Genomic DNA, 25,369 nt, shown 5'->3' with positions numbered 1-25,369 from the left:
TATACAAGGAGATGGTAGCACGAACATGAAGGCCCATACAGGGATTCCCAATAATTGAAGCTGCTTGCCGATGAATGCAGAGCTCACCACGTGTTTAATGGAATCAATGCCTGAGGTAACTTGTTTCTTCATTTTCTTATTCACGGGCTCCCACAGTATTAATTAGGCATGATGATGTGATTTCGTCTTAGAAAACATTTTGATAGTTTGTCTTTTTCATGTTAGAAAATAAAACACAAATTACACAGAAGAAACAGGAATCCGTGTATGTATATACAATATACGTTACTAATATATGAAAAATTACATAGAAAATTATTTTCTTCTGAGATTAGTACGGGCACGGCGACAGCTTTAGATATTCGATCCCACCGGGGTCGTCGAAATAGAGTCTGACCAATAATAATAGAGCACCATTGTGTCATCTCATCATCGTACTATGTTTTCTTTTTCTGGAGGTCTACTTCACAGGCCACCCGTTCCGGACGGGCTATTGATAATGGATTCCACTAGGATAGTGAATGACAGAGCAGCATGCCATCTCATCGGACTCTATTGGGGTTTTTGGGTGGTTCCCCGGCGTCGTCGTTTTCCACGTTATCTTTTATTACTGTCGACTTGTGTTTCACAAGTCTACAGCTCGTTCCATTGATTAATGTGTGATGGCTCGTACAGAGTGGTTGAGACATTCATATTCAATCTTTATCTTCTTTTACTTTAAAAAACAATATATTATTTTTTTTGATGTCTTTCACATAGTTTTTTTTTTTTTTTACAAGTATTGATTTGATATCTTTTAAGTAGAGAATTATTGAGACATAATCATATTATGTAGGTACATCTGTTAGACCATTAATATCGATTATTTTTATTCTGATATCCTCTTCTAACTTTTTAATTATTATTATCGATTTGTTTTTTCATGTCTTTTATATACATAGTTATTAAGATATTATCACAATACGTAGATAGATATATCTGTTGACGACGATAGATACCGATTATATTCATATTCACAAGTTTTTTATTTTTTTTCTTTGGAAAAAAAAACACCCATCTAATAATAAATTTTTTTTACATCTTTCGCATAGCTTATTTCTTTTGTTAGCATTGATTTGTTCAACATGTTTTTGAAGTACTGATTTATTTCGATTCCATGATCTAAATCATTTTTAGTTAATTTTTGTTAACTAAATTAGTTAGTTAAAATTTATTGTTGGTTACATCTATTGACATTCTGTGCATCGGGTTATTCGAACCCTTCAAACATTCCGAAGGTGGAGAAAAAACTTCTATCCTAATAACAAAAATATTTTTTGAAATAATTAATTTAACAAGTCTATTGAATTAAAATTTAAGAGTTGAATCTCTAAAAATCGCTCGACAAATTAAAATTGAATTGTCTGATTCGATTTTAAAACCGCTCAACATTTTTTATTAAAAAAATGTTTTTGCACAAATAATTTTATTTAAAAGTGTTTACTAGAGATATATTTCTTAATTTAATTAAGATATAAATGTTTTTTAATATCTTAATTTAAAATGTTTTAAACTAAAATACGTTTAAACTTTTAATAGAATAGGAGGGTGGGAAAAACATAAATATTAGTTAGCATTTATGTTTTCTCAATCGTCCGCACCTGTCGTAACATCTCTCTTTTTTTTTTCTTAAGGATCTATTTATAATGTAGAGATCTAAATTTAAATATTAAAAATTAAAGATGATGTGTGAAAGATTCATATTAAGTTTTAACAAAAATCCTTAAGATAACCCCATGCGTCATTACCGTGGAATGGGATTTCCAATAATTGAAGCTGCTTGCCGAAATAGACTCTGATGAATAACAGGGCATAATTGTGTTATCTTCTCATTGTACTATTATAGCACATATTTTGGTAACATGTCCTCCAACCACTATCCATAGCCACATCAACATCAAGGTCAACACATTAGATTGTACCCCCCGGTCAACGTCGATTCCGCAAAGGTCAGGCGACGCCAATCGAGTACCATGTCGTCTCGCAAGAGTCGGGACGACACTGATCGAGCATAGTGCTGTCCCGAGGCCGGGACGGCGCCGACCGAGTATAGCGCCGTCCCCGTCGTCCCGTAAGAGTCGTGGCAGTGTCGTCCTGTAAAGGTCAGATCGACGCCGACCAAGTACAGCGCCGTCCCACAAAGGCCAGGACAGCATCGACCGAGTACCGTGCCATTCCGTAGGAGTCAGGATGATGCCGACCAAGTACAACACTGACAATCATAAATATGATAGGTACGGTTGGCCCTTTGGTGGAAGGATAAGAACCCCTCGTGGGGCTGACAACAAGTGATCTCTCGCTGATTTTTCACTCAATTCTAACAACTTCGGAGGGGTCGAAATCGAGAGCCCCCTTCTCAACCCTGACCTGTGTGCAGGGACCGGTGATAAAGAGGCAAGCGGTCAGCCAAAGGGAGTTTCCCGACTTTGGAGCCAAAGCCCAAGCCTGACCTCACCAGACTTCGATCCTCGTCAACCAAACACCAATGTGGATGATCTTGCACACCTAAGACCGAACCAAGCTGTGCTGACTCCCTCTACCATGGTGTAAAGGATCACTATCATTTTGGCGCTAGGAGGGCCCAATGATGCAGGATCAACCTCAACCTGGCAACACGACCGAACACTTGGGTAGCGAGCGCCTCCCGACCCACTCAACCCCTGGGTTAGGGGAGCAACACCCGCCTCCCCCTCGAGCAGGAGGCCAACGACTCCATAGAGACCCCGAGGTGCTATTGGCGACTGTTCACTAACCCGGGGTTATCACCCCCGGGAGTGGTTGCCGCTCAACCTTCCATCTCCGCTGAGGCATTCCTCAGCCTGACGCACTAAGTTCAAGTCCCGACGGGGATGATGCAAACCATTGTTCCCCTCGTCTTGCCTCCTGAACAACCCCCAATGCTCCTGTCGACGCCACAAGGGAAATTGCCACCCCTAGCTCCCGTGCAACCTCCACCCTCTCCTACACCACCCCTCGCTCCTTGACAGCTCGTGATGACGAACATCGCCGCGTCACCCGAACGACGGCTGACGCCCACGCATGACGCATGAAGCCTTCAACACCCCCACACCGGTAGCCCCGAGCCAGACACACTATCGTCTGACTTGGCGGACTCCCTTCGGGCACAACTGCACTCGATAAATCGGCGCCTGGACGAGGTTCAATAAGAGTTTTGTATATCCAAGAAGGAGCTCAACGAGGCCTCTTCAGGGGGATCGCCTTTCATACTCGAGGTTCAGGACAAGCCAGTCCCTCCAAGCTTTTGTCTTCCTATTCTCGAAGCCTATGATGGCAGCTTTGATCCAACGAAACATGTCGCCACCTTTCAAGCCCAGATGGCCCTATACGGTACTTTTGACGCCCTCATGTGTAGAGCATTCCCCACCTTGCTTTGAGGCCCAACTTGGATGTGGTAAAACCGACTCAGACTGGCCTCGATCGCCTCTTTCGACCGATTGGCCAAAGAGTTCGAGCTCAACTTCCTAGCCAGTGTGTGACCGAGGTCGTCCGTAGCTCTGCTCCTCGGCCTCAGCCAAAAGGACGACGAGCCACTTTCTCATTTTATGACATGCTTTGCTACTAAAATCCGGGGGTTGCTCGACGATCACCCTTCTTTGATAATGCAGGCCTTTCTAATGGGACTCCGACCTTCCAGGTTCTTCTGGTCGCTGGTCAAGTGACCTCCTACGACCATCCCCGAAATGCTTCAACATGCTAACCAATACGTGGCTGCCGAAGCATTGGTGGTGGGAAAGTGCGAAGAGAATAAGAGGCTACGACCAGAACCAACCTAAGGGCAGCCCCCGGTACCGCCAAGAAGGAGAATCGACTGACCCAATGCAACACTCCTGAGGCCCCCACTCCCGCCTTTGAAGTCCTCCAGGACCGAGATATTCCTGCAGATCAGGGAGAAGGGACTCCTGAAGGCCCCAAACTCGATGAAGGCACCGCATGAGCTCAGGGACCATTTAAAGAACTGTAGGTTTCATAACGATTATGGACACGACACCGACGTGACCTCAAGAATCAAATTGAAGAACTCATACGCTGGGGGCACTTAGGTCACTAGATTAAGAGGCCACGCGAAATGTCTCCCCCTCCCTCCGGTCCGGTCGAGAAGCAGATTGATGTGATCAGTGAGAGTCTGGCATCAGAGGGAGATAGCATGGCAGGGCGAAAGGCTTATGCCCGAGCGGCCACTGAAAAATGCCCGCGACAAGCCTAACTGCCCCATATCACCTTCCCAACAGGAGAAATTGAACACCCGGAGCATGACGACGCGCTAGTCATCTTGGCCATGATCGCCAATGCTCGGGTTAAAAGGATCATGGTGGACACCGGGAGCTCCGTCGATATCCTATACTTCGACGCCTTCCGGAAACTCAACCTAACCAAGGAAGACCTCGCCCCAAGTCAATCGACGCTTACCGAATTTACAAGCGACTCCATTTCATCCCTCGACACGACCGTCCTGCCAATCACCTTGGGCGACGACCCACGAGTCAAGATGATCATAGTAATCTTTATGGTGGTGGAACTCCCTTCACCCTACAACACCATCCTAGGCTGACCAACCCTGAACAAGCTCAGAGTGGTCATCTCCACATACCCCCGCGCGATAAAATTTTCGACCCAAGCAAGGGGCAATCCTCGGGAATCCTGACAATGTTACCTAGCGACGGTCACACTACCCAAGAAGCCATGACACGAGCATCCCATTGCCGACTCTCGGGACGTCACCAAGCCAACACAATGACCCGAACCGACTGAGCATACCTAAGAAGTCCCTCTATGTCACGATCGACCAGATAGGGTCGTTAGGGTTGGGTCGAGGCTACCGAAGGAGGAAAGAGAGTGGCTCATCAACCTACTTGTTGAAAACGCTAACATCTTCGCATGGTCACCAACGGACATGCCCGGGATCGACCAAGCGATCGCACAACACCGCCTGAACATCAGTCCCCAAGCACGACCGATGAAGCAGTGACCCCGAAAGCTCGCACTTGACTGACAAAAGACGGTTGGCGATGAGATAGAGCGACTCTTGACGACGAGATATGTGTGTGTGTGTGGGGGGGCCTACTTCACAGGTGACCCGTTCACATATGTGTGTGTGTGTGTTTGGGGGCCTAGTGGGCCTACTTCACAGGTGACCCGTTCACATGTTTGCAGCACGTTCCATTGCTTAACGTGTCATGGCTCAGACAAAGTGTGTTGACACATCATTGCTGAGACATTCATTATCCATACTTTATATATTTTTTTGAAAAAAAAACACCTCTGAAAATAATATTTTCCACTGATTACACTCTTTTAAATAATTTTTAATTATTATTATTATCATTGATATATTTTTCTCATATCTTTTGCATTAAGGATTATTAAGACATTATCATAAGTACATCTATTGGGAACGGATTATTAAGACATTACATTCATATCCATTTTTTTTTTTAGAAAAAAAACCCTAGCACTAGTGATTTCTACATCATTCATGTGGCGTTTTTGTTAGAATTGATTTGTTGAACACTTCTTTTAAGTACATAGTTGTTGACACATCATCACATTTTGTAAGCATATATATTGGACAATGGATATCGATTACATTTATGCTGATGTCCTTTTTTTAATTTTTTCACTATTAATGTTGACTTATTTTCTTCATATTTTTTGCATATAGAGTTGTTGAAATATTATCACAATAGATAGATATATCTATCAACGATGGATACTGATTATATTCATATCCATACCCTTTTTATTTATCTTGCGAAAGAAAAACACCCCCTAACAATGTTTTCTACATATTTCATATAATTTCTTTTGGAAGTGTTAATTTGTTAAATGTGTCTTTTAAGTACACTTCTCTAACAAGAGTATTTTTCACGTTTTTCACGTAACTTCTTTTGTTAATATTGATTTGTTTAAGTACAAAGTTGTTTGAGATAACATTGATAGAAGATCATGATGAACACAAACATGGAATGACATGTTGCATTCCTTACATCCTCAATGACATGAGGATCAGATTTAAGTAATTGATTTGATTAGGTAATTTAAGTAAATGATCGAGAGAAATCTATTCCTCAAAACTTATATAAATATATATTATCTCGATGAATGAAATCAATACCTTTCATAATGAATGAAATCTATTCTACAATTGCGTTCATTCTGGTATCCTCTTCTAATTTTTCCACTATTAATAGACTTGTTTTTCTCATGTCTTTTGCGTATGGAGTTATTGAGACATCATCACAATAGGTTGGTATATTTATTAACAACGGATACCGATTACATTTATATCCATACTTTTTTTTTCTTTTTCCTTGAGAAAAAAGAAAAACACTCCCCTAACAATATTGTTTTTCAAGTCTTTTATGTAGCCCTTTTTTGTTAGTATTGATTTGTTCCATATGCTTTCTAAGTACAGAGTTGTTGAGATATCATCACATTCTATAGGCATATCTTTTGGATGACGAATATCGATTACATTTATTCTATTCTGGTGTCCTCTTCTAAATTTTTCACTCTTACTATCAACTTATATTTCTCATATCTTTTGCGTACATAATTATTAAGATATTATCACAATATGTAGGTATATCTGTTGATGACGGATACGATTAAATTCATACCCACACTTTTTTTTCCTACAAAAAAAAAAAACTACCCTAACAATAGTGTTTTCCACATCGTTCACATAGCTTATTTTGTTAGTGTTGATTTGTTCAACATGTCTATTAAGCACAGAGTTATTGATATACCATCATATTCAATAGGTATATATCATAATTGATACTGATTACATTCATATTCTCATCTTTTTTTTTTCTCTTTTGCCTAGGGAAAAAAAAACACATCCCCTAACAATAGTGTTTTCCACGTCTTTCACGTAGCTTCTCTTGTCAATGTTGATTTGTTCCACATGCCGCCTTTGAAGTACAAAGTTGTCGAGACATCATTACATCTATTCTAGTGTTCTCTTCTAATTTTTCCACTATTATTGTTGACTTGTACTCCTCATGCCTTTTGCGTCCAGAGCTATTTGAGACATTATCATAAGAGGTAGGTATATCTATTGACAATGGATACCGATTACATTCATATTCACAAATTTGTTTGTTTCCTTAAGAAAAAAACACCCCCCTAATAATTGTGTTTTTTACGTCTTTCACATAGCTTCTTTTGGAAGTATTGATTCGTTGAACATATCTTTTAAGTATAGAATTATTAGAAAGATATTATATTATATATACATATCTATCGGATGATAGATATCAATTACAATCATTATGAGTTCCTCTTCTATTTTTTCCAATATTACTGCCAACTTGTTTTCCTCATGTTTTTTGCGTGCATAGTTGTTAAGACATCATCACAATAGGTAGGTTGACAATAGATACCAATTACATTCATATCCAAATATTTTTTTTTTCCTAAAAAAGATCCCCCTAACAAAAGTGTTTTCCACATCTTTCACATAGCTTCCTTTATTAGCGTTGATTTGTTGAACACATCTTTAAAGTACAGAGTTGTTGAAACATCATCACTTTCTATATGTTTCACTATTCTTATCTACTTCTTTTCCTCGTATCTTTTGCATACAGAGTTATTGAGACATCATCACAATAGGTAGGTATATCTTGTTGATGACAGATATTGATTACATTCATATCCACACGGTTTTTTTTGTTTTCCTTGGAAAAAAATAAAAACCCCTAACAATAGTGTTTTTCATGTCTTTCAAGTGGCTTTTTTTTTTTGTTAGTGTTGATTGTTGAACATATCATTTAAGTACAGAGTTGTTGAAACATTATCATATTGCATATTCATTGGTTCATTCTAGTAGCCTCTTCTAATTTTTTCATTATTACTATCGTCTTGTTTTCCGTATATCTATTGCATACAGAGTTGTTAGAGATATCATCACAATAGTCAGATATATTTGTTGACGACGGATATCTATTACATTCATATCGATAACCTTTTTCCTCATGTTTTTTTTTAACACAAAGTTGTTGAGACATCATATACATTATGGTTGCATGACACATTTGAAATTTATGTTTAAAACCTAATAATTTTTTTTCAAATCTCATGTTACATTTAAAATGCTCAAATGATATCTCATAGTAATGTTAGCACTTCAACATTTACGAGATGCTAATATAATTTTTAAATTTCATAAGTACCTATGACTTTGAGTAAAATTACAAGATTGCCATGATGATTTAGTGAAAAATCAACCTGACTTATATTTTCTATAAGATTATATTTTAATTATTTATTTTAAAATATTATTGTATATTTATTTACATGATTTTATTTTTATTTATTATATATTCGGGCCATACAATTTTTTTTATAAATTTTATTTATTTAAACAAAAATATATTTATTTCAAAATAAATATTTAAAAATTAGAAGGATAAATTTATCACAAAATATTCAATGGACTTTTTGACCTACAATTTTGCCAATGTGTATTTAAAATATAATTTTAAATACAATAGATTCTAAATCGTCTCATAACAATACATTGACTCACACCTTATTTTTATTCGACTACAGGCTATAAGGATATCCGGATAGAGAATACAAATTATATTTTCTTTTCAATTTGTCAGTATATTTTCGAATGGGCCAGCAATTACTCCTCCTTCGTTGAAGGGACATTAACCATCTGCGGCTGTTCACTGAAACGAATTATGTATTGAAAGCTTTTGTTTACCACGTAAGAGCAATTTATATATATATATTTTTTTAAAATCCTACTAATTGACTTGGCATCCACATTGAAAACTTATCCATGATACTTTTTTAATAAAAAAAATTCAGTTTCAACCCCCTATTCAAATCTTATTATATATATTCTGAACCGGTTCAGTGCGTCGCCCCTCCACCACCTCTTCTTCTCTCCTCCCTTCCCTTCCTCTCCTCTCAACTTCTTCCTCTCCTCTCAACTTCTTCCTCCACCTCCTCCCTTTAGTCACAATTGAGTATATACCACAGTTAAGAAATTGCTAGTGTTGGAAAGACTAGGCATAATTGCATCTACAAGACCTTCAACATACAACAAAAGATTAACCTTTTGAATGTTTCTATTGTTGCTTCAATTGCCAACTACATTACCAACAGAGCATAGACGAATGCAACTTCTAAATGTTTGTTGATGCAGCACCCTCGTACTACCTAATAATAGACACTGAGCATTCCCAATAGCAGCCCAGAGCTATTCACCAATAAATACAACTGGAAAAAATAAATTCACAAAAACAAATCAACAAATCAAACACAAATACTAAAATGATAATCTATCATCTACCCTTGGTTCACCAGCCAATTTGGCACGAGTAGAATAACATCATATTTACGAGATGAGTATGCACATCTTGCTGAATGGTTGAGAACTGGAACACTTGGCGATGAGAATTACTATTCCTTTCTCTGTAGCAAAAAAGCAAAGCCTGAATTCTGACGAATCAGAGGTGGCGGATCAACATCTGCTATCTCTATCTCGGTCATTGACTTGGAAATATCATCCACAGAGAAAGGTATGCTGCATCGACAAATTGATGAAGGATAAATCCAGCTTAGATTTTCCTATTCCTGAACCACCGTCACCCACCCGCGCCCCCAAAATATTAAAAAAAAACACAGAGAACTTAAACATGTTTATTAAAAAATGACCTGGAATCATCATCCAACAAGAACGAACTCCCAACTGCACTATTTGAATCCTCTGTCATCATAACTCTCATACTTGAAATGACCTAAAAATTCGGATATAAATGTTTAGATGATAGTCTGACCACATCAATAAACTGAATTCAAAACTTACCTCCGACGATACACTGTGTGTTCCATATTTGTCATCCCAGTACATCGTACTGATTCTGTATAACTGTTGTATGCTAAGCACCTGAAAACAGAATCAGATAACAGTTCAAAATGGGTATGATAACTAAATGACTCCATGTTTTTAACATCATAACAGGTCAAAGTAGTGGCCCAAACTGGACATAAATCATTGGTTATCTCCTTCAAGGTCTTCTTCGGCTTCTGATGTATAACCTGGATCAATGAATATATTATGTGATGTTTCTCAAAAATTAAAAATTAAAAATATTGAACCTTCTTCAATAGCAGTCAACAGCTGTGTTCTTCATAAAAGACAACATACCAAGAAACCAACAGCCTGCCTAATATGCTTCAACTCATCCCAGGCAGAACCTGCATACTGTGTGCAAATGATATTTTAGTTCAATGCCTTGATAAAAGTTGACTGAGATCAAAGGATTCCACCTCTTCGGTTGCATCATAGCACCAGTGTTCTAACTCAGTCAATCCTGCTTTGAGATATTCCCCATTGCTAAATGAACAGCACTCACGCCTCAACAGAAGGCTATATAAAGAGCACAAAAAGGAAATTATTCTTTTCAATAAGAAAGTTCACATGACTACAAAAATAGTGGCATGGAATTTACATTTAAACTTGACGTACCTGTTAAACAGTTGAACATTTATAAACGAAAAGATTTGGGTGAACACCTTGCGGACTAAAAATGGAGGGACCTGAGTGGTGAAAAAAGGATAAGGACCAAAAGTTTTGCTAAACATTTATGAAATTAAATAGATTGCCACTACAAAACTTACATAATTGGCTTTCAGTATTTTCAAGTAGTCGGTTAAGCTTTTCACAATACTCTGCCAATGCGCGATTCGTGCCTGCTGGGCCATAGCATTTGCTTGAGATCGTGACCCTTTCAATAAGCTTGCACGAGATGTTCTTGGTGCCTGCATGGTTAGCAATATTAACAAAATTTCAAGCACAAATATATGAAAAGTTTCTTCATACCTGGATACACAAGGCAAGCAGTGAAGATATTTCTTTTTTTAGATTGTCTCTGATCATTCCATAAATTTTCTCGAGAAAAGCAGTAAGCTGCTGCTTGAAAAGCAGAGCAGGATATTTTGCTTCAACTTGACGCAAATCACTCAATCCACCCATCATGCGGCCATTAAAAGAAAAGAGCCCAGCACTTTGAGGAGAAGTTCGAATCCCCTTAAAATGCAGGGAAATTAATAAAAACACATTAAACAACGAAAAATTAGAAGGAAACCATAGTGAAAACACTCATCATCTTCTTCTGGGAAAAAGGTTCTGCTGCCTTACTTGAGACATCCTCCCAAACAAAGCTGATGCTCGACGCCTCTGTGAAGTCAAACTTGCGGTTCCACTTGCTTTTAGTGTCCGTTGGAGAAGTAACAATAAAGTAGATGAATTGGACAACCAGTAGGATAAGACATCAGTGTTATCCTGGGCCTTTCAGATATGCAAGTTGAAATTTTAGTTAAATAAAAAACTGGCACGGAACTATGAATAAGATCATGTAGCAGTTTCACTAATATGGGTTAGGTAAACATGAAAGATTGTTGAGGTTGCATAGAGTGGTCACAAATCTAACACAAAATTGTAAATGCATTAAATTCCTTATTCACATATGACGAAACACAATAAAGTCCCAGCAACAATTAAAAAGGTTTTTCATACCTCAATAGCTGAGCCTATTGCTTGGATTATACGGTCAAAAATACTAGTTCTTTCAACTTCGAAGGATCTCCAGTGAAGAAGGCATCTGTAGATGAGACAAGCAGCAATAGGCCTACCCTGAGAGAATCCTAGGTCCTTAGAGATGCATTCAATAAGCAAGTCCTGGTTCTCCTGGAAAACAGCATTGTGAAAAAATAGATGGATGTAATCAGCATGATCGAACAAGAAGTTGTGACAAAATTCAATATCAACAAGATGCACAAATATTAAAGCATCTTTACTGAATGGCTTTTATTTAAAAATTAACTAAAATTATACCTGCTGCTTTTCATTGAGTGACTTCTGTGGTTTATCATCATTTTGGAGCTCCTTGGAACTAGGTATACCAGGACTAAGATCCTACAGTTTTTATGTAAGGAGAATCATCCAGGTTAATTTACCTATCTTTTTCGGGAATGACATTCGATATCACAGAAGCCGAATGCTCATTAGAATTCAATTATTATGCTTACCAAAGCAAGTTTTGATTCACCATTCAGAATATTCCCATTTTCTGTGCTTCTCTGTAACAAAGGCACAATAATATGATAGCATAAGCAAGACATCCATATACACTAAACAAAACAACAGTATAAGCATTAAGGATGAAAGGCACCTGGATGATAGTTGTTTTTGGGCGTGTAGTTAATGCTCTGGTGGTTGGTGAAATGGCAACTGCCTGTTGACGTAGTACTTGATTTTCTGACTCCAAGTTTGATACTTTCTCTTCAAGCCTGTGCTCGGAAAGAAGATACAACTATTACCTCATGTTATTGAAGCAAATCTTCAGGACATATGACTGGTAACTGGTTTTAGCTTCTTATAGTATTTATAACATAAAATTTTAAAATTCTCATGCATTCCATCTACATTTATCCAAAATGATACCTAAATTGCTGGAGATAAAACCCCCCAAAAAAAAAGATCACTAAATCAGAAACCTTTGAACAGTGTCTTGAAGTTGCTCAGCTCTTGCCTCAGAATCTTCAACTTTCTTGAGTAGTTCATTATTTCTTTCCTGAGCTTCAGCTAATGATTTATTGGCTGCATCAGTTGCCTGCTTTTCTGTTTGCATTAAAGCCTGTCATGATAATAAGAGAATAAAAACAAAATTACTACATAATTCAGAGTGAACAACAAAGTAATTCATTTAACAGGCATCTAATTTAAACACAGGTAATTTGTAGAACATAACGTACTATAATGGTAAATACAATAGAGGTTCTCATTAATCAGCATACAAATGTCTACAATTCCTGGTTTTCCTGTCTTTTCTCGCTCCTAATGCACATGGTCCTGATTCAGAACCCAGGACACCATATATAGAGAGAGATCTAATGTCTGAATGAGTTTGTTGGTCCTACCTTCAGGTTTTCAATTTCAGCAGTTAATGCATTGATCTTTTCTGTATCTTGAACCAAAACAGGGGTTTCCTTTATGACAGGAGGTGCTTCCTCGATAGCCTTGCGTGCAGCCTCACGTTCCTTGATAACCATGGACTTTGATTCTTCTACCTGCAGTTGCGTCTCATGCAACATCTCTTGTAGTTTAGCAATTTCTTGTGCCTTTGTCTCCTCCAGATCAGTCTGCATATTGGAGTCAAGCAGGTTATCTCGCAACTCATCAACAAGCACAGAATACTAAACAGAAGAATAGATAAAGTGCCAACGTATCGCATGGAGAATTATTTAGAAAGGATTATTACTCTTAGTCGTTTCTCAAGCTGCAAACGCCATGTCAAGTCCTCCACACGCTTTTCAAGCTTGTCTTTCGCTTCTTTTAGGGCTCCTGTTTCCCTAGCAGCCTGCAGAAATTTGAGTTAACAACTAGGTTATGTATAAGCTTCATTTTATTTGGAGAAATTCAGAAATCCAGAGTTAAGAAGAGACCATTCTTAGCTTTCTAAGCTCTTTTCTTGCAAGCCTTTGTCTCCAAGCACACTGATAAGTAAGCGTTGCCTTCTGCAATCTCTTGTAGTAAGAATAATCTCGGTGACAATGCCACCGAGCCTGAAGCAAAGGACAAAATATGTTTAAATCATAGTCCAAATGAACAATTGGTAGATTAAGAAATTAAAAAACATACATGCCAGCTCATTTATGAAGTGATGTATTATAGATTCTCTTTCAGAACAACATAAAACCATGTAGCTAAAGTTTTAGAAGCTGTTTCCAGCAAAGAGAGAATAAGACACCTGAATACAAATTGAAGCTTTAGTTTGCCTTTTAAATCTAAAGTCATCGCGTGCAGTCATTGCCCTTAAGCCTGTTTGCAAAATAATTGCTGATGATCGAAGTGTTGTATACAATTTCCTTGCAAAATATTGACGCAGATTCTTTTGAATTTTGACTGCTGCTGCTTCACGTCTCATATACTCATAAAGCTTACAGGCCAATCTCCCTGAATTTAACCAAATTGAGAACACAAATAAAGACTTTTTTTACTGATGCACAAGAGAAAAATCAAAATCCAAACGATTCAGACTTAATAACTAGATCACAGGACTTCCAAATGAATGATAGCACATCCAATTGAAAGAAAGAACAAGCACAACTTAGTCTTAGGGTAACCTTTCTTATGATAAGGAAAAGATGTACCAATCTTATAATATCTCAACCATACCTCTCCATAAAGACTGCAGATGAATAGCTGCTTTCCGTAGTTTAAGGAAATCTTTACGAGCAATATATGTACGGATTTGCCTCTGAATTGTTCTAGCTGCTCTTCCAAGTACCTCTGCTCGTCTAGCATCCAGTTCAGCCATCTGGCCAGCCCTCAGAAACACTTTGCTCTTGCCTAGCTGCCCATGACGGTGATACACAATGTGAGAAAAGACATGCTCAAATAAAAATTCTCAATGAATTTGAGTAGAACAAATTAAAAGATGTAGGTTGATAAGAAAAAGCATTTTCAATGGAGAAAATTTGTTATTCTCTATATTTTTAAGGAGAAAGGGACCCAAAACATCAGTAGCCTTTAGTGTATAACTAAGAGAAGATGTAATGCAGTTCTTTTTCCTCATAGATTCTGCCCATTCTTATAAATGTCTAAAGAGAATTTTCTATGTTACATTCTTTGACATACTCAGCTTACTAAGTTAATCCAAAAGCTGTCCCTGTAGAGTAGTAATTGAACATCATAAAAAAGAAAACAAAAAACATCTGGTAACAATGGTCTTACCTGGTAACCTTTCAATCCGATTTTGTCCAGAATCTTTTGGCAAGCAATCTTGTCATCACAGCTATCCAGATTTACAAAGATCAAAAGCAGGTGCGTTAAAATATTAAGCTCATATACATACAACACCACGTAATTTAGAGATAATTCAAAATTCATTTTACAGATTTACAAAGGCTTACTTTCCTTCCAAAACATCTGGGGCAAGAAGACCAAATCGAAGGAGAAATTCATAAAATGTTCTTCGAGTCGGATATCCAGCACAGCTGATCCGGATTGCTTCAAGAACACCCTAGATGTGTGAAGAAGCCAAAGCAAAATGGTAAAAGATTATGTGATGATTGAAAATAATATCAAAAAGAATTACAAGTCAATTGTAGTAAGATGGGACTTACTCCACATCGCAACTGTTGGATAACATTGAAGTTCTCAAAAATAGCAGGTTTGAGGACATTATTTGGCTTCACACATCTGATGTAATGAGGTTGAGTTGAGTTCAAGGTTTCCATCAGCGATTGGAGTTGTAGCTGAGATTTTGTAAGATCACAAGTCAAAAAGAGAAGTGTATTTGTAACTAATTAACTAAGCAAATCAACTTAAAAGTCATTGTACACATCTTTCTTGTAGACACTGAAGCACAAAATTTAAAAAAAATTGCAAGTTTATGTATGTCTACACTCATAGATGCCCTCCCATGGATAAAAGCACAAGGTTGATGATCCTATTAGAAAATCTCACCTATTACTCAATCAGTATAAAAAATTTCCATCTATAAATGCAAAAAAAAAAAAATTCAATGGACACCAGAAATATTAAGTTAACCCATGTGTAGTTATGTGCCATGCAGTTTCTACTTGATGACAGTTGTGCAAATCGTGGAATCACAGGGTGACATTCACTCGTAAATATTACCTCTGCACAAGGATTCACTACTAAAGAAGAGTAAGCAGGTCATTTCACACATGAGTTTAAGAAAACAATTACTAGAAAAATAATATTATTTGTAACATACAGAAAATAATATATGAACAGAAAAAAAAAAATATTACTTTAAAGCGGGCTCCGATGGAAGAGAATTTGGAAGATTTTGATGTCTCTTCAGGAAGTGGTGGAAATAAACCCGAAACAAATGGGCACTTGGAAGCATTCAATAATTCTTGATGTTCTGCCACAACATAATCTTTGTTTTTGTCCAAGAAGTAGTCAGCTTGATATGTTACCTAAGTAGATAGTATAGATAATAGATATATTAATCCAATCAAAGGAAGATTCAATAAAAGTACTTCAGCATATTCAAAAAATGAATACTTACCTCTCCAGCATAATGGCCAATTGTAAAGTTTGTGCGAGAAAGTTTTGGTTTTATAAACCTCTTGTTGTTTTTGAATGTTTGATACAATTTTTGAGCAAATGTCTCGTGTGTTGACTTGGGAAACATGCTGAATCAAGCAAGAAATGTAGGATAAATCAAAAGTTACTTTAGAATAGATGCATATGGACATATAAGAATCCTAATGTTACTTGATAGAATTTCCTTCCAAGTAGAAAAATGGTTTTGTACCAAAACAAGGGAAGCAATCAACACATACCAGGCTTCATCAAGAAGCGCAATTATTCCTCCAGGTTTCTGAAATAAAATATTTGTCGTCATAATGGCAAGTAAGTTGGTAGCCAAAAGAAAATTTGTTTAAAAAAATTGAAAGCAAACTCAGGGTCATATATATTGTGCCTTCCAGCTTTACATACAGCCAATTCTATAATTCCACATATAAGAAAAGACTTATGACAAATAACATCAAGTAGTTGAGTTCAATATGCATCTGAACTGACATGCTAAAGTCTGGGCATTAAATGTTGCAAATGCACTCAGGGCCTTGTGTTACTACCTTATTACTTCATTCACATTAAACTGTACTGCACAGAAACAACATATCCACATTCGTTAAAAGATATTTGGTATATTGTCAAGTAGTTGAATTTGTTAGGCGTTCAAATTGACGTACAAAAATCAGTAGGATCACAGTTGTCAAGTAATAGAATTGGCAGATTGCACTTGCAGACTTGTATCATCCACCGACAACAGTTTTGTTGAAGCTAAAGACAAATATTGCAGGAAAGTTGGAGGATTATCCATATGATTATACCAGATAGTACAAGTTTTGTGTTCAACAAAATGGGTGCACCAATAGTTATTGTAGAACAGAGACAGAACACGATAAAGTAAGACTAATGCTCTGTCATTGGACATAGTGCACCAATATGTTAGGGCTAGCACTGTCATTTCACTAAAGAGCAGCATGATCATACTGGTATAGAAATTGAGATTTTTTATACCAGAACTGCACTGGGTTGATAAAGTGGATAATTAGTAGCTATAGTATAGAAAGAGAACTGGTAATGTTAACATCCAATCACTTCTATATGATCAAAAGAATGCCACACATTCACATTGGCATTATATCGAATGGCATATTGTTGAAAGTACATTAAGACTCTTGGATTGACTGTCATCAAAAGAGCTCAGTGGCAGGGAAAAATATCCAATAGAGCTGAAATCAAATAGTGTTGGATCAACCTCCTACTCCTCAATGGAATAAACCAGTACATGAGCAGTTAAAAAGAACATTTATCTTTTCTATGCTTTCTTGAGCAAATTATACCACCACAAAAAGGATTCACAGCTGAAAGGATGTTTTCATCCATCCATGAAATTTATGTGTATCCTACTGTTCCCCACCAAACACTATTATGATATTATCAATCTTATACAGTTTCATGGTTAACAAAGATGAAACGCTTGGGCTTAAAAACTAAATTGATTTTCTAATACAGATATGTTCTTCGAGGTTACCAAACTCATTCTTGACCCATATGTTCTCTGGACATTGTCCTATCAATTTTACCCATTAAAAAAAGTATAGTTGTTGTAAATGCATAAATAATGAATCTGATCAAGATGCTACCAAACAAAATCACCAATTTCTGCAAAAAATCACAAATCAAAATAAAATTATGACAAAAAATGATAAACCTTCTCAATCAAATCCAGAACATCTTGGTTATCAACAAATTCTATGTAGCTCCAGTTAATCTCCTCCTTGGTATACTCCTCTTGCTCCATCTTGAAGACATGCTGGACATGGCATCATGTGTTAAAATTGAACCTATAATTAATTCAATCTACAAAATTATGTAAAAAGCTTTAGGAAAACCTGATTGAAATGTTGCTGCAGCTTTTCATTTGTATAATTGATACAGAGCTGTTCAAAACTGTTTTGAGCACAAGACAAAAGATAAGAATCATCAATTATCATGTTTAACCATCCGTAATCCCTGAAAGCAAAACTGTGATTGCATTTTCCTATTGATGGATTACCTATTACATTTGAAACTTTCAAAACCATATATATCAAGAACTCCAATCAGTGACTTTGAATTTGGATCCTGCCCAATTGATACATTTATTTTGTCTACAAGCCTGTATAGAGTGTGACCAATCAAATGATTAATTGCACTATCATAAAGGACCAGTGCCAGGATTTTCACAACAAGACAGAGCTCTTACCAATCAAATAGTCGGGAATAGACGGTTTTTGCTAAACCATCCCTGCTGACAATTGCGGAAGCAGGATCAAGAGTTCTTGTAATAACTTCTTCAGGGGTCACCATGACACGTTTTATCAATGCATTCTCTAAACCCTTGACATCACACCTGACATAAACATTATTTCATGCCATGTTGGTAAAAGAATAATTTTTCACAGAACAGAAACAGATAACTTGGGCATACATCAGAAGTTCGGCTGCCATGTTAAGATGAAATCTTGACTTCTCGTCTTTGATAACAGATGAATCTATTTCTGGCCCTTTAGCAAAATCAATATTTCCAATATGAAGTATGGCAGCTACAACCTTGAATATTGCCTCCTGAATATAAACAATACAATTGAATAACAATGTTCAGAATTAAAGAACCAACTTACTTTAGAATAACCTAAAGAAGCATACCTGTTCATGCTCACTGATCCCAACTATATCCATGGCCCTTCTGGTAGATAGATATTCTTGAGCTTCATCAACCCCATCTAATTTGAAGCATTTGGATTGGTTAAGATAATGAAATGATTGCGGACTCCCCAACTTATACTTCTCGATCTCCTGCCACATAGGTAAACATTTTATAATGTCCATTCCAAGATTTAACATAACCCATTTAAAAACAATGGCAGGGCATACATACCACATGAGGTGCAGCACAGAGAAGGTAAAAACAATGATAGTTTCTCTCAGGATCATTAATTTGGCAGACACGAGATCTTTCAAGTAAGTATGTTCTAATAGCAGCACCTGATATCCTTCCGTTATTGTCAAATTGGATCTCAACAAATTTACCAAACCGACTAAATCGATATTGGATGAACAAAAACAAGAAAGACAAATTAGATATTTGAACATAGCAAATATGGTACCAAAATGATGTGAAACATATTATATACAGCTGATCAAGCATTTATCTCAATTTTCGACAGATGAACCAAAGTTACTGTTAATATGATACCAAAATAATGTGAAACATATTATTCACAGCTGATTAAACATTTGCCTCAATTTTCAACAGATGCATCAAAGTGACTGTTGATCAAACGCCACATTACTAATGCTTGACATGAAAAGAAAATACTTGTCCAAAAAGGAAAGAATACTAAAATAGTGTTACCTTGAGTTATTGTTTCGAACAGTTTTGGCATTGCCAAAAGCTTCAAGAACTGGATTGGACTGAGAGAATGATGATAGATATCAGTCCAAACTACACCTATCTATGTAGTTTGCTATGAGTAAAATAAGAAGTAAATGTTAATAATCAAACACTGAAAAACAAGTTTATCATATCTTACTTCCAAAACTTGTTGTTCGACGGTCCTTCCTTCTATTCCAGATCGTCCACCCAAGTATGCCAGATATCGCATAAGCATCTTAGTTGTTTCAGTCTTACCAGCACCACTTTCTCCACTAACCAAGATGGAGTTTCTTTTCCCTTCATTAATCATAGCCCTGTTTCCATATAGAAATAAACCCATGTAAAAGAAGATACTCTCTTTATCAAGGTTCGCCGTACCGTACCATACCGGCGTTTTGACCCGGGCTCGGTACCGGTACGGTACGGTATACCGCTCGGTACACTCAGGCGTGTCGAGCACTGTAGCAGTGCTACAGTGCTACAGTACTGCTACAGTGTCGGAACGGTAACCTATGGTCCGCGTACCGAAAGTCTGGCGGACCGGTACGTACCGCCCGTACCGGGCGGTATGGATCGGTACTGCAAACCATGCTCTTTATTATGTTGTGAATACAATTAATATCACCTGTAAGCAACATCTGCAACTGCAAAAACATGAGGACTTAGCTCCCCAAAAGCTGCCCCTTGATATTGCTCCATCATGTGGGTATCGTAGAGATGAGGTAATCTTTGAAATGGGTTCACGGCGATCAGGATATTTCCAGTGTATGTCTGACAAAGCCAAAGAATTACGGAGTTAGAGTGCATAGACAACTTTTATTAGTCAATAGCATTCAACATAAAAACAGTGAATATTATGAGCAGCTCACGTATATTTCATTAAGTTCATAACGTGTCGCAAGATTCTGCAATACTCCAGGTTCGTGCAAGTATGATAATTTTGTCATATCATCCACTCCAGCAGGTGGAGCTTCTGTATCCTTGGGAAACACTTTAGATATGTTTGCCACAACCTGCATGTGAAGAAAGATAATCACAATTCAGTGAATATTTAAGTGCCAATAGTAAAAGAACAACTAACTGAAGAACTACCTAGATTAGTAATACTGCCAAAACAACCAAAAGTAGAAATTTGAAATCAAGGAACTAATAAGATGTATAGGTTTGGACCCACACAAATATTATTTCCAACTTTGATAGCATGCATTGAGCTCATCTTACCATCTAAAATTATAAATCTCTAATCATACCAGTAATGTCATACCATGCTGGCATGATACTGACCTGGAGCCTCTTGTCGTGCTGACACTTACTTTTTTCATTGTGCACATAGACATATACAAATACAAGGAAGCTCTTGTAGAAGGGAAATCTTGTGCATAAAAATGCTAACAGAGAGCATTGTATAACTTCTGATTCTTTAAAAAATACAATGATAATGAGGCCAAAGTATGTTAATCACCTCATTACTTCCTCTGGCTTTACAATGTCCAAGAAACAAACCCTAAATCAGATGACTAATTTCTAGAAACCATGGGAGTCAGTATACTGCTTGTTGATATCAGAAAAGAGTAAAATAAAATTTAATGGCATGCAAATGAGTGTTATTATTTTGTGGAAGTAGTTTATGTCCAAGTAGAGAACTCTGTCCAGGTAGAGAACTACAGATGGTTCAATATATTGGCATTCGAGTATAATTATTTTCTGGAAATATATATGCCCAAGTACAGAATTAGAGATGGTTCTTGAGCTTATTAGACTGTCTGCAAGCAAAAAGATAGAGCAGCAATGGGCAATGGGCAATGAGAATTCTTTTTTAGTACTGTGGTATAGAACGCACAGAAGCCATGGAAAAATCAAGTTCATGATTACAGCAGCACTATGTTATTTGATGAGAAGGCAATATAAAAACTCTTATCAAGGTACAAAAGTTATTGTTTTAGTAAGTAGAAATGTGTTATCTAAGAAGCACTACTAATAGGAGCTTCTTAAAAAAAATTTAAGTCCACAAATCTTTCCTAGTTGACCATTATCTGCACTATATAAAAGGATCATTTTATTTTTATGGTCGTGATTTAGCTTAAACAACAAAATACAATTAGGTAATCAGCCACAAATCAGTTAAAATCAACCAAAAACTGAATCTGGATGATGAAGGGGAGATACTAGATAGGCCAATGTATGTAAAATCCATTACCATCTTCATGTGGAGCTGGATATGTTTACATTATTGCAAGATCCTGGACTCGAAAATTTTACCTCTATTATCTAAAGAAAATTTGTTATCTGATTTCTATTTCCTACGTAGTAATTTTTTTCTCATTCCTCATTTTCATTTTTGCATTTGCTTTAAAGTTGTTAATTAAATAAACATGATTGATAGATTTGAATTGATTTCTTTTTTGTTTATTTTCATGTTTTCTTTGATTTCTATAGTTTTCACATCTATATCGACCTAAAACCCAATTCAAACACATCCATTATATATATCCAATACATATCTTTATGAATCTAAATTTATATGGTTACTAAAAGATTTTTGTGAGGTATTTGCATCTGTTGGTTAAAAATAGATAAGGATGTGGTTGTTCCAACATCAAATCCATTTTCACACCTTCCAATTCATCTCCACTCTTCTCAACTGCCACCAGCTGACAAAACTAGCTTCAGTGCATACCTACTGATCCAGGCCCATCCTGGCAAATTCAATTGATTGATCTGATTTAGTTGACTAAACAGAGTTGACATGACTATAACTCTAAATTCTACTGTTGCAACTAAATTCCTCAAACCTTGATTCAAGTTAATTACGATTCTCCCACTTTTCTATTAAACTGAAATTACTTCCTCATATGCAAGACAGGTTATCACTACCATCTTCTTTATTCTCTCCAGTTTCCCTAGAGGTTGTTGTCCATCCAACCCCTCCCTTGTTACCCAAGCAAACCAAATAACTATATCACCAATTACTAATTCACCTAGGCCAACATAGATATACACACACACACACACATGTAAACACAACAAAAAGGAAAATAATCTAATAAATAATATAACCCAGAAATGTTATAAAAAAGGATAGTTATTTACAAAGTAACAATGTAATAGAAGACATGTTTAAGTCTTGCAGCAGGACAAATTACTAGAATGTATTACTTAGGTTATAAAAATGAATAGATGGGCTAATATCATATTCTTCATTAAAAAATAAGAAATTTGAAAAGAACTGACACAAGTTAGATAGGCACTCCATAGGTGTCAAAGGCTAGTCAAAGTTTACATTGACACAAACAATGACAATATTGATGACAAGGATTTTCATGAGAATAAAATGAACCGAAAAATACTTTGCACACATACCGTTTTCCCATTTGTTGTGTGCACATGAACCTCATTACCATTAATCTTAAAAACCTCTCCATCGATCCAAGCCAGAACTGGATCTTCAACCCAGACATGAGATCCCACAATGATGTTATCTAGACTTGCCTGCATATGCATTATCGGTCAGACATATAAGTCAAAGGCATGTACAGATTCAGTATCATGTGGCATGAAAACATGAAATTCAGTAACCAGAGAACATATATCTTTTCTAATTAATCATATTGCATGATACCATATTTCTTCCAAATCTGAATAACAAATATGTAAACTATATATCAAACAAAAGAATCTGAGGTCATTAATTCTTAAAAATCTCAAGTATTTACATCTGAAATTTATAGAAAAAATGCTAGAAGTTAGTAAAGATCTTATAAAATATTTGCTTCCTTTGACTGTACTGAAAAGGCGGTCCAGGCAACCACATATAGAGCCAATGGTACTTAGCCAATAAGTGGAGGACTGTGGATGCAGCTTAACCCATTATTAGTTTACAACCTATTAAAGACAACTAGAATGCACCACCTTAGCTAGAGGCAACATGGGCAGGTCCCCGTGGTCAGGCAGAACTATTGAGTTAGTGTAGCAGAAGTTGGAAAAACAATCATCTAAAATTAGGCATGTTGGTGGGAGATTAGGTCACAAAACCACACATCAATTAGAGCATCTTGGGAGAAAAATGACAGAAAAAGACTGTTGAGAATGTCAGCAGCTAGTAGATGACAATTCCTGCAGGCAGAAAGGCCAGTGGTGGAAATCTAGAGGCAGAAGACAGCAACTCAACTAAGTTATTCTTCTCTTGCGCAGAATAGACCAACTAACTGCATATCTATCTGAATAGCTCGCAAGAAAAGAAAGCGAAGGCAAAACCTGTACAGAATATCTGCAGCTAGTGCGTGATGAATCCTATGAACAGAAAGGGCAATCATGGAGATCAAGAAGCAGAAGGCAGCAACTCAACCATTTTTTATTTTCAGTTATCTTAACTTATTACTTCCTTAACCCACCTCTTGGTTTGCATCGTACTGCAAATCTTAGGATCATTCTGAATAAAATATCGTAAAAGTTCTTCACCATTCTCTTGCATTTTATACAATCTATTAAAATAACAACATGCTCCCATGTAATTTATATGCTAAAAATTTTCAAGAAGTATCTTTTGCTTTAGAATTCATTTGTTCAGTCGAGTATTTCTAGGCCCACTGTACAAATCTTTTTTTATCATCAAGTACAGAAATCAAATCACTTTAATCCCTATCCTGTTGACATCTTGAGGTAAAAATATATACAGTTAATCCTTGAATTTATCTCCTTGAATTCTGATATCCTTGAATCTATCTCCCTTTTGCGAGAGAAATTAAAAGAGAGACAGGCTAATATCACTATGGCATGTTTCATAATGCACCAGTTAAGCCCATAATTTAGTGGCATAATGGATCAAATGCCACTATAAGCAAACTCGCTCTCTCTTCGTTTGTCACGAACCCTCAAACTTTTTGTCAGGGCATATTGAATCCGATAAAAAGTTGCAATTGATGAACGTACTTCAACACGATCCAACATACCTACCTCATATCTGAGTCTCTAAGCTGGTAAAAAAGACCTGGTGAACCTAATGACGAAGAACATTACTCTTCCCTTTATAAGCAATTCAGCAGCAATTTGTCCCAACAATCTCGATTTCCAAACCAACCTCCTCCATGCATTTCTTTAGTGGTTACCGATTGCCGCAATAGTTGTATCCTTAGCTTCGTCAGTTTTAGGCATTATTATCATTGTATCGTGATCGATATTTTCCCAACTTAAGACCAATTCATTCGACGGGTATAACCAGCGAATTCCACATCGAAACACGTTATCTAATATGCTTATATCATCTAAGACTACAGGTGGACCAAATCATCCTCTGATGAGCCGTTACACTGCAAGCATAAGCCCTAGAATCACGGAGGCCCGTTATTCCTGGGAGGAGTACACAAGAAACTGAACCCGAGAGAAGGTATCCTCGGTCCTAAATAAATTTGACTTATCCAGAAGAAGGAAACAAAGACATAGAAGATCAGAAAAGAAATTAGACTTCGAGAAAACATAAAGAGTGGACGGCGACTCCGTACCATGGATCATCGGCGCGGGATCGAGCGATTCAGATCGGAATCTCCTCCTCCTCGAGAGACGATCGATGAGATCGGAGGCGATGGAGGACGGGGAAGGAGGAAACCCCGATAGCACTCGGAGGATTCGGAGGCGATCGCTTTCCCTCTTGCCCCCTCACCTCTTCTTCTTCTTCTTCTTCTTTATCTCGCTCGCTATGTTCGTCCGGGAGAAGCAGAGGCGTCGTGGTGTGCACACCAACAAAAACAGGTAGAGCCTACAACAAAAACTCGAGCGACGCGACCATTGCTTCCCTTGTAACAGCGAAAAGAAATAAAATAAAA

At 37.0% G+C, this 25,369-nt stretch overlaps 1 protein-coding gene across 2 annotated transcripts; it reads right to left on the bottom strand.

The window, feature by feature from the left end:
* Positions 1-9,113: 9,113 nt before the first annotated feature.
* Positions 9,114-25,321, bottom strand: LOC103996204 (myosin-17). Of its 2 annotated transcripts, XM_009417066.3 has the most exons (39): positions 25,049-25,321; positions 22,911-23,039; positions 20,420-20,563; positions 20,176-20,321; positions 19,708-19,864; positions 19,530-19,588; positions 19,053-19,212; positions 18,821-18,970; positions 18,603-18,739; positions 18,378-18,524; positions 18,189-18,290; positions 18,025-18,082; positions 17,844-17,945; positions 16,402-16,439; positions 16,125-16,251; positions 15,862-16,032; positions 15,208-15,339; positions 14,995-15,104; positions 14,816-14,876; positions 14,258-14,435; positions 13,830-14,035; positions 13,525-13,644; positions 13,341-13,439; positions 13,000-13,221; positions 12,577-12,716; positions 12,252-12,369; positions 12,109-12,159; positions 11,915-11,995; positions 11,597-11,767; positions 11,219-11,368; positions 10,901-11,107; positions 10,699-10,839; positions 10,547-10,617; positions 10,348-10,447; positions 10,226-10,282; positions 10,060-10,116; positions 9,884-9,964; positions 9,733-9,815; positions 9,114-9,601 (listed from the first exon to the last, which is right to left on the bottom strand). In XM_009417066.3, exons 1-39 carry the CDS (start codon positions 25,049-25,051, stop codon positions 9,478-9,480), a joined length of 4,590 nt encoding a protein of 1,529 aa, XP_009415341.1. In that variant the 5' UTR covers positions 25,052-25,321; the 3' UTR covers positions 9,114-9,477. The 2 variants fall into 2 exon arrangements, with proteins under 2 accessions (XP_009415341.1, XP_009415340.1); XM_009417065.3 differs by lacking the exon at positions 25,049-25,321 and having other exon boundaries at positions 22,911-23,045.
* Positions 25,322-25,369: the final 48 nt, after the last annotated feature.

The sequence above is a fragment of the Musa acuminata genome, chromosome BXJ3-8 (genome assembly GCF_036884655.1).
Source record: "Musa acuminata AAA Group cultivar baxijiao chromosome BXJ3-8, Cavendish_Baxijiao_AAA, whole genome shotgun sequence".
Taxonomy (NCBI): domain Eukaryota; kingdom Viridiplantae; phylum Streptophyta; class Magnoliopsida; order Zingiberales; family Musaceae; genus Musa; species Musa acuminata.
This window is presented reverse-complemented; position numbering and strand designations above follow the sequence as displayed.

What these genes read in the sequence shown, in the direction of transcription:
- LOC103996204 (XM_009417065.3), bottom strand. Translation starts at nt 23,045, where the DNA reads ATGCAGGCAAGTCTAGATAACATCATTGTGGGATCTCATGTCTGGGTT. An exon ending in TGCAGCAACATTTCAATCAG is followed by an intron (nt 17,946 to 18,024) that starts GTTTTCCTAAAG and finishes TGCCATGTCCAG; the next exon opens with CATGTCTTCAAGATGGAGCA. An exon ending in AATGTTCAACTGTTTAACAG is followed by an intron (nt 10,448 to 10,546) that starts GTACGTCAAGTT and finishes CTCTTTATATAG; the next exon opens with CCTTCTGTTGAGGCGTGAGT.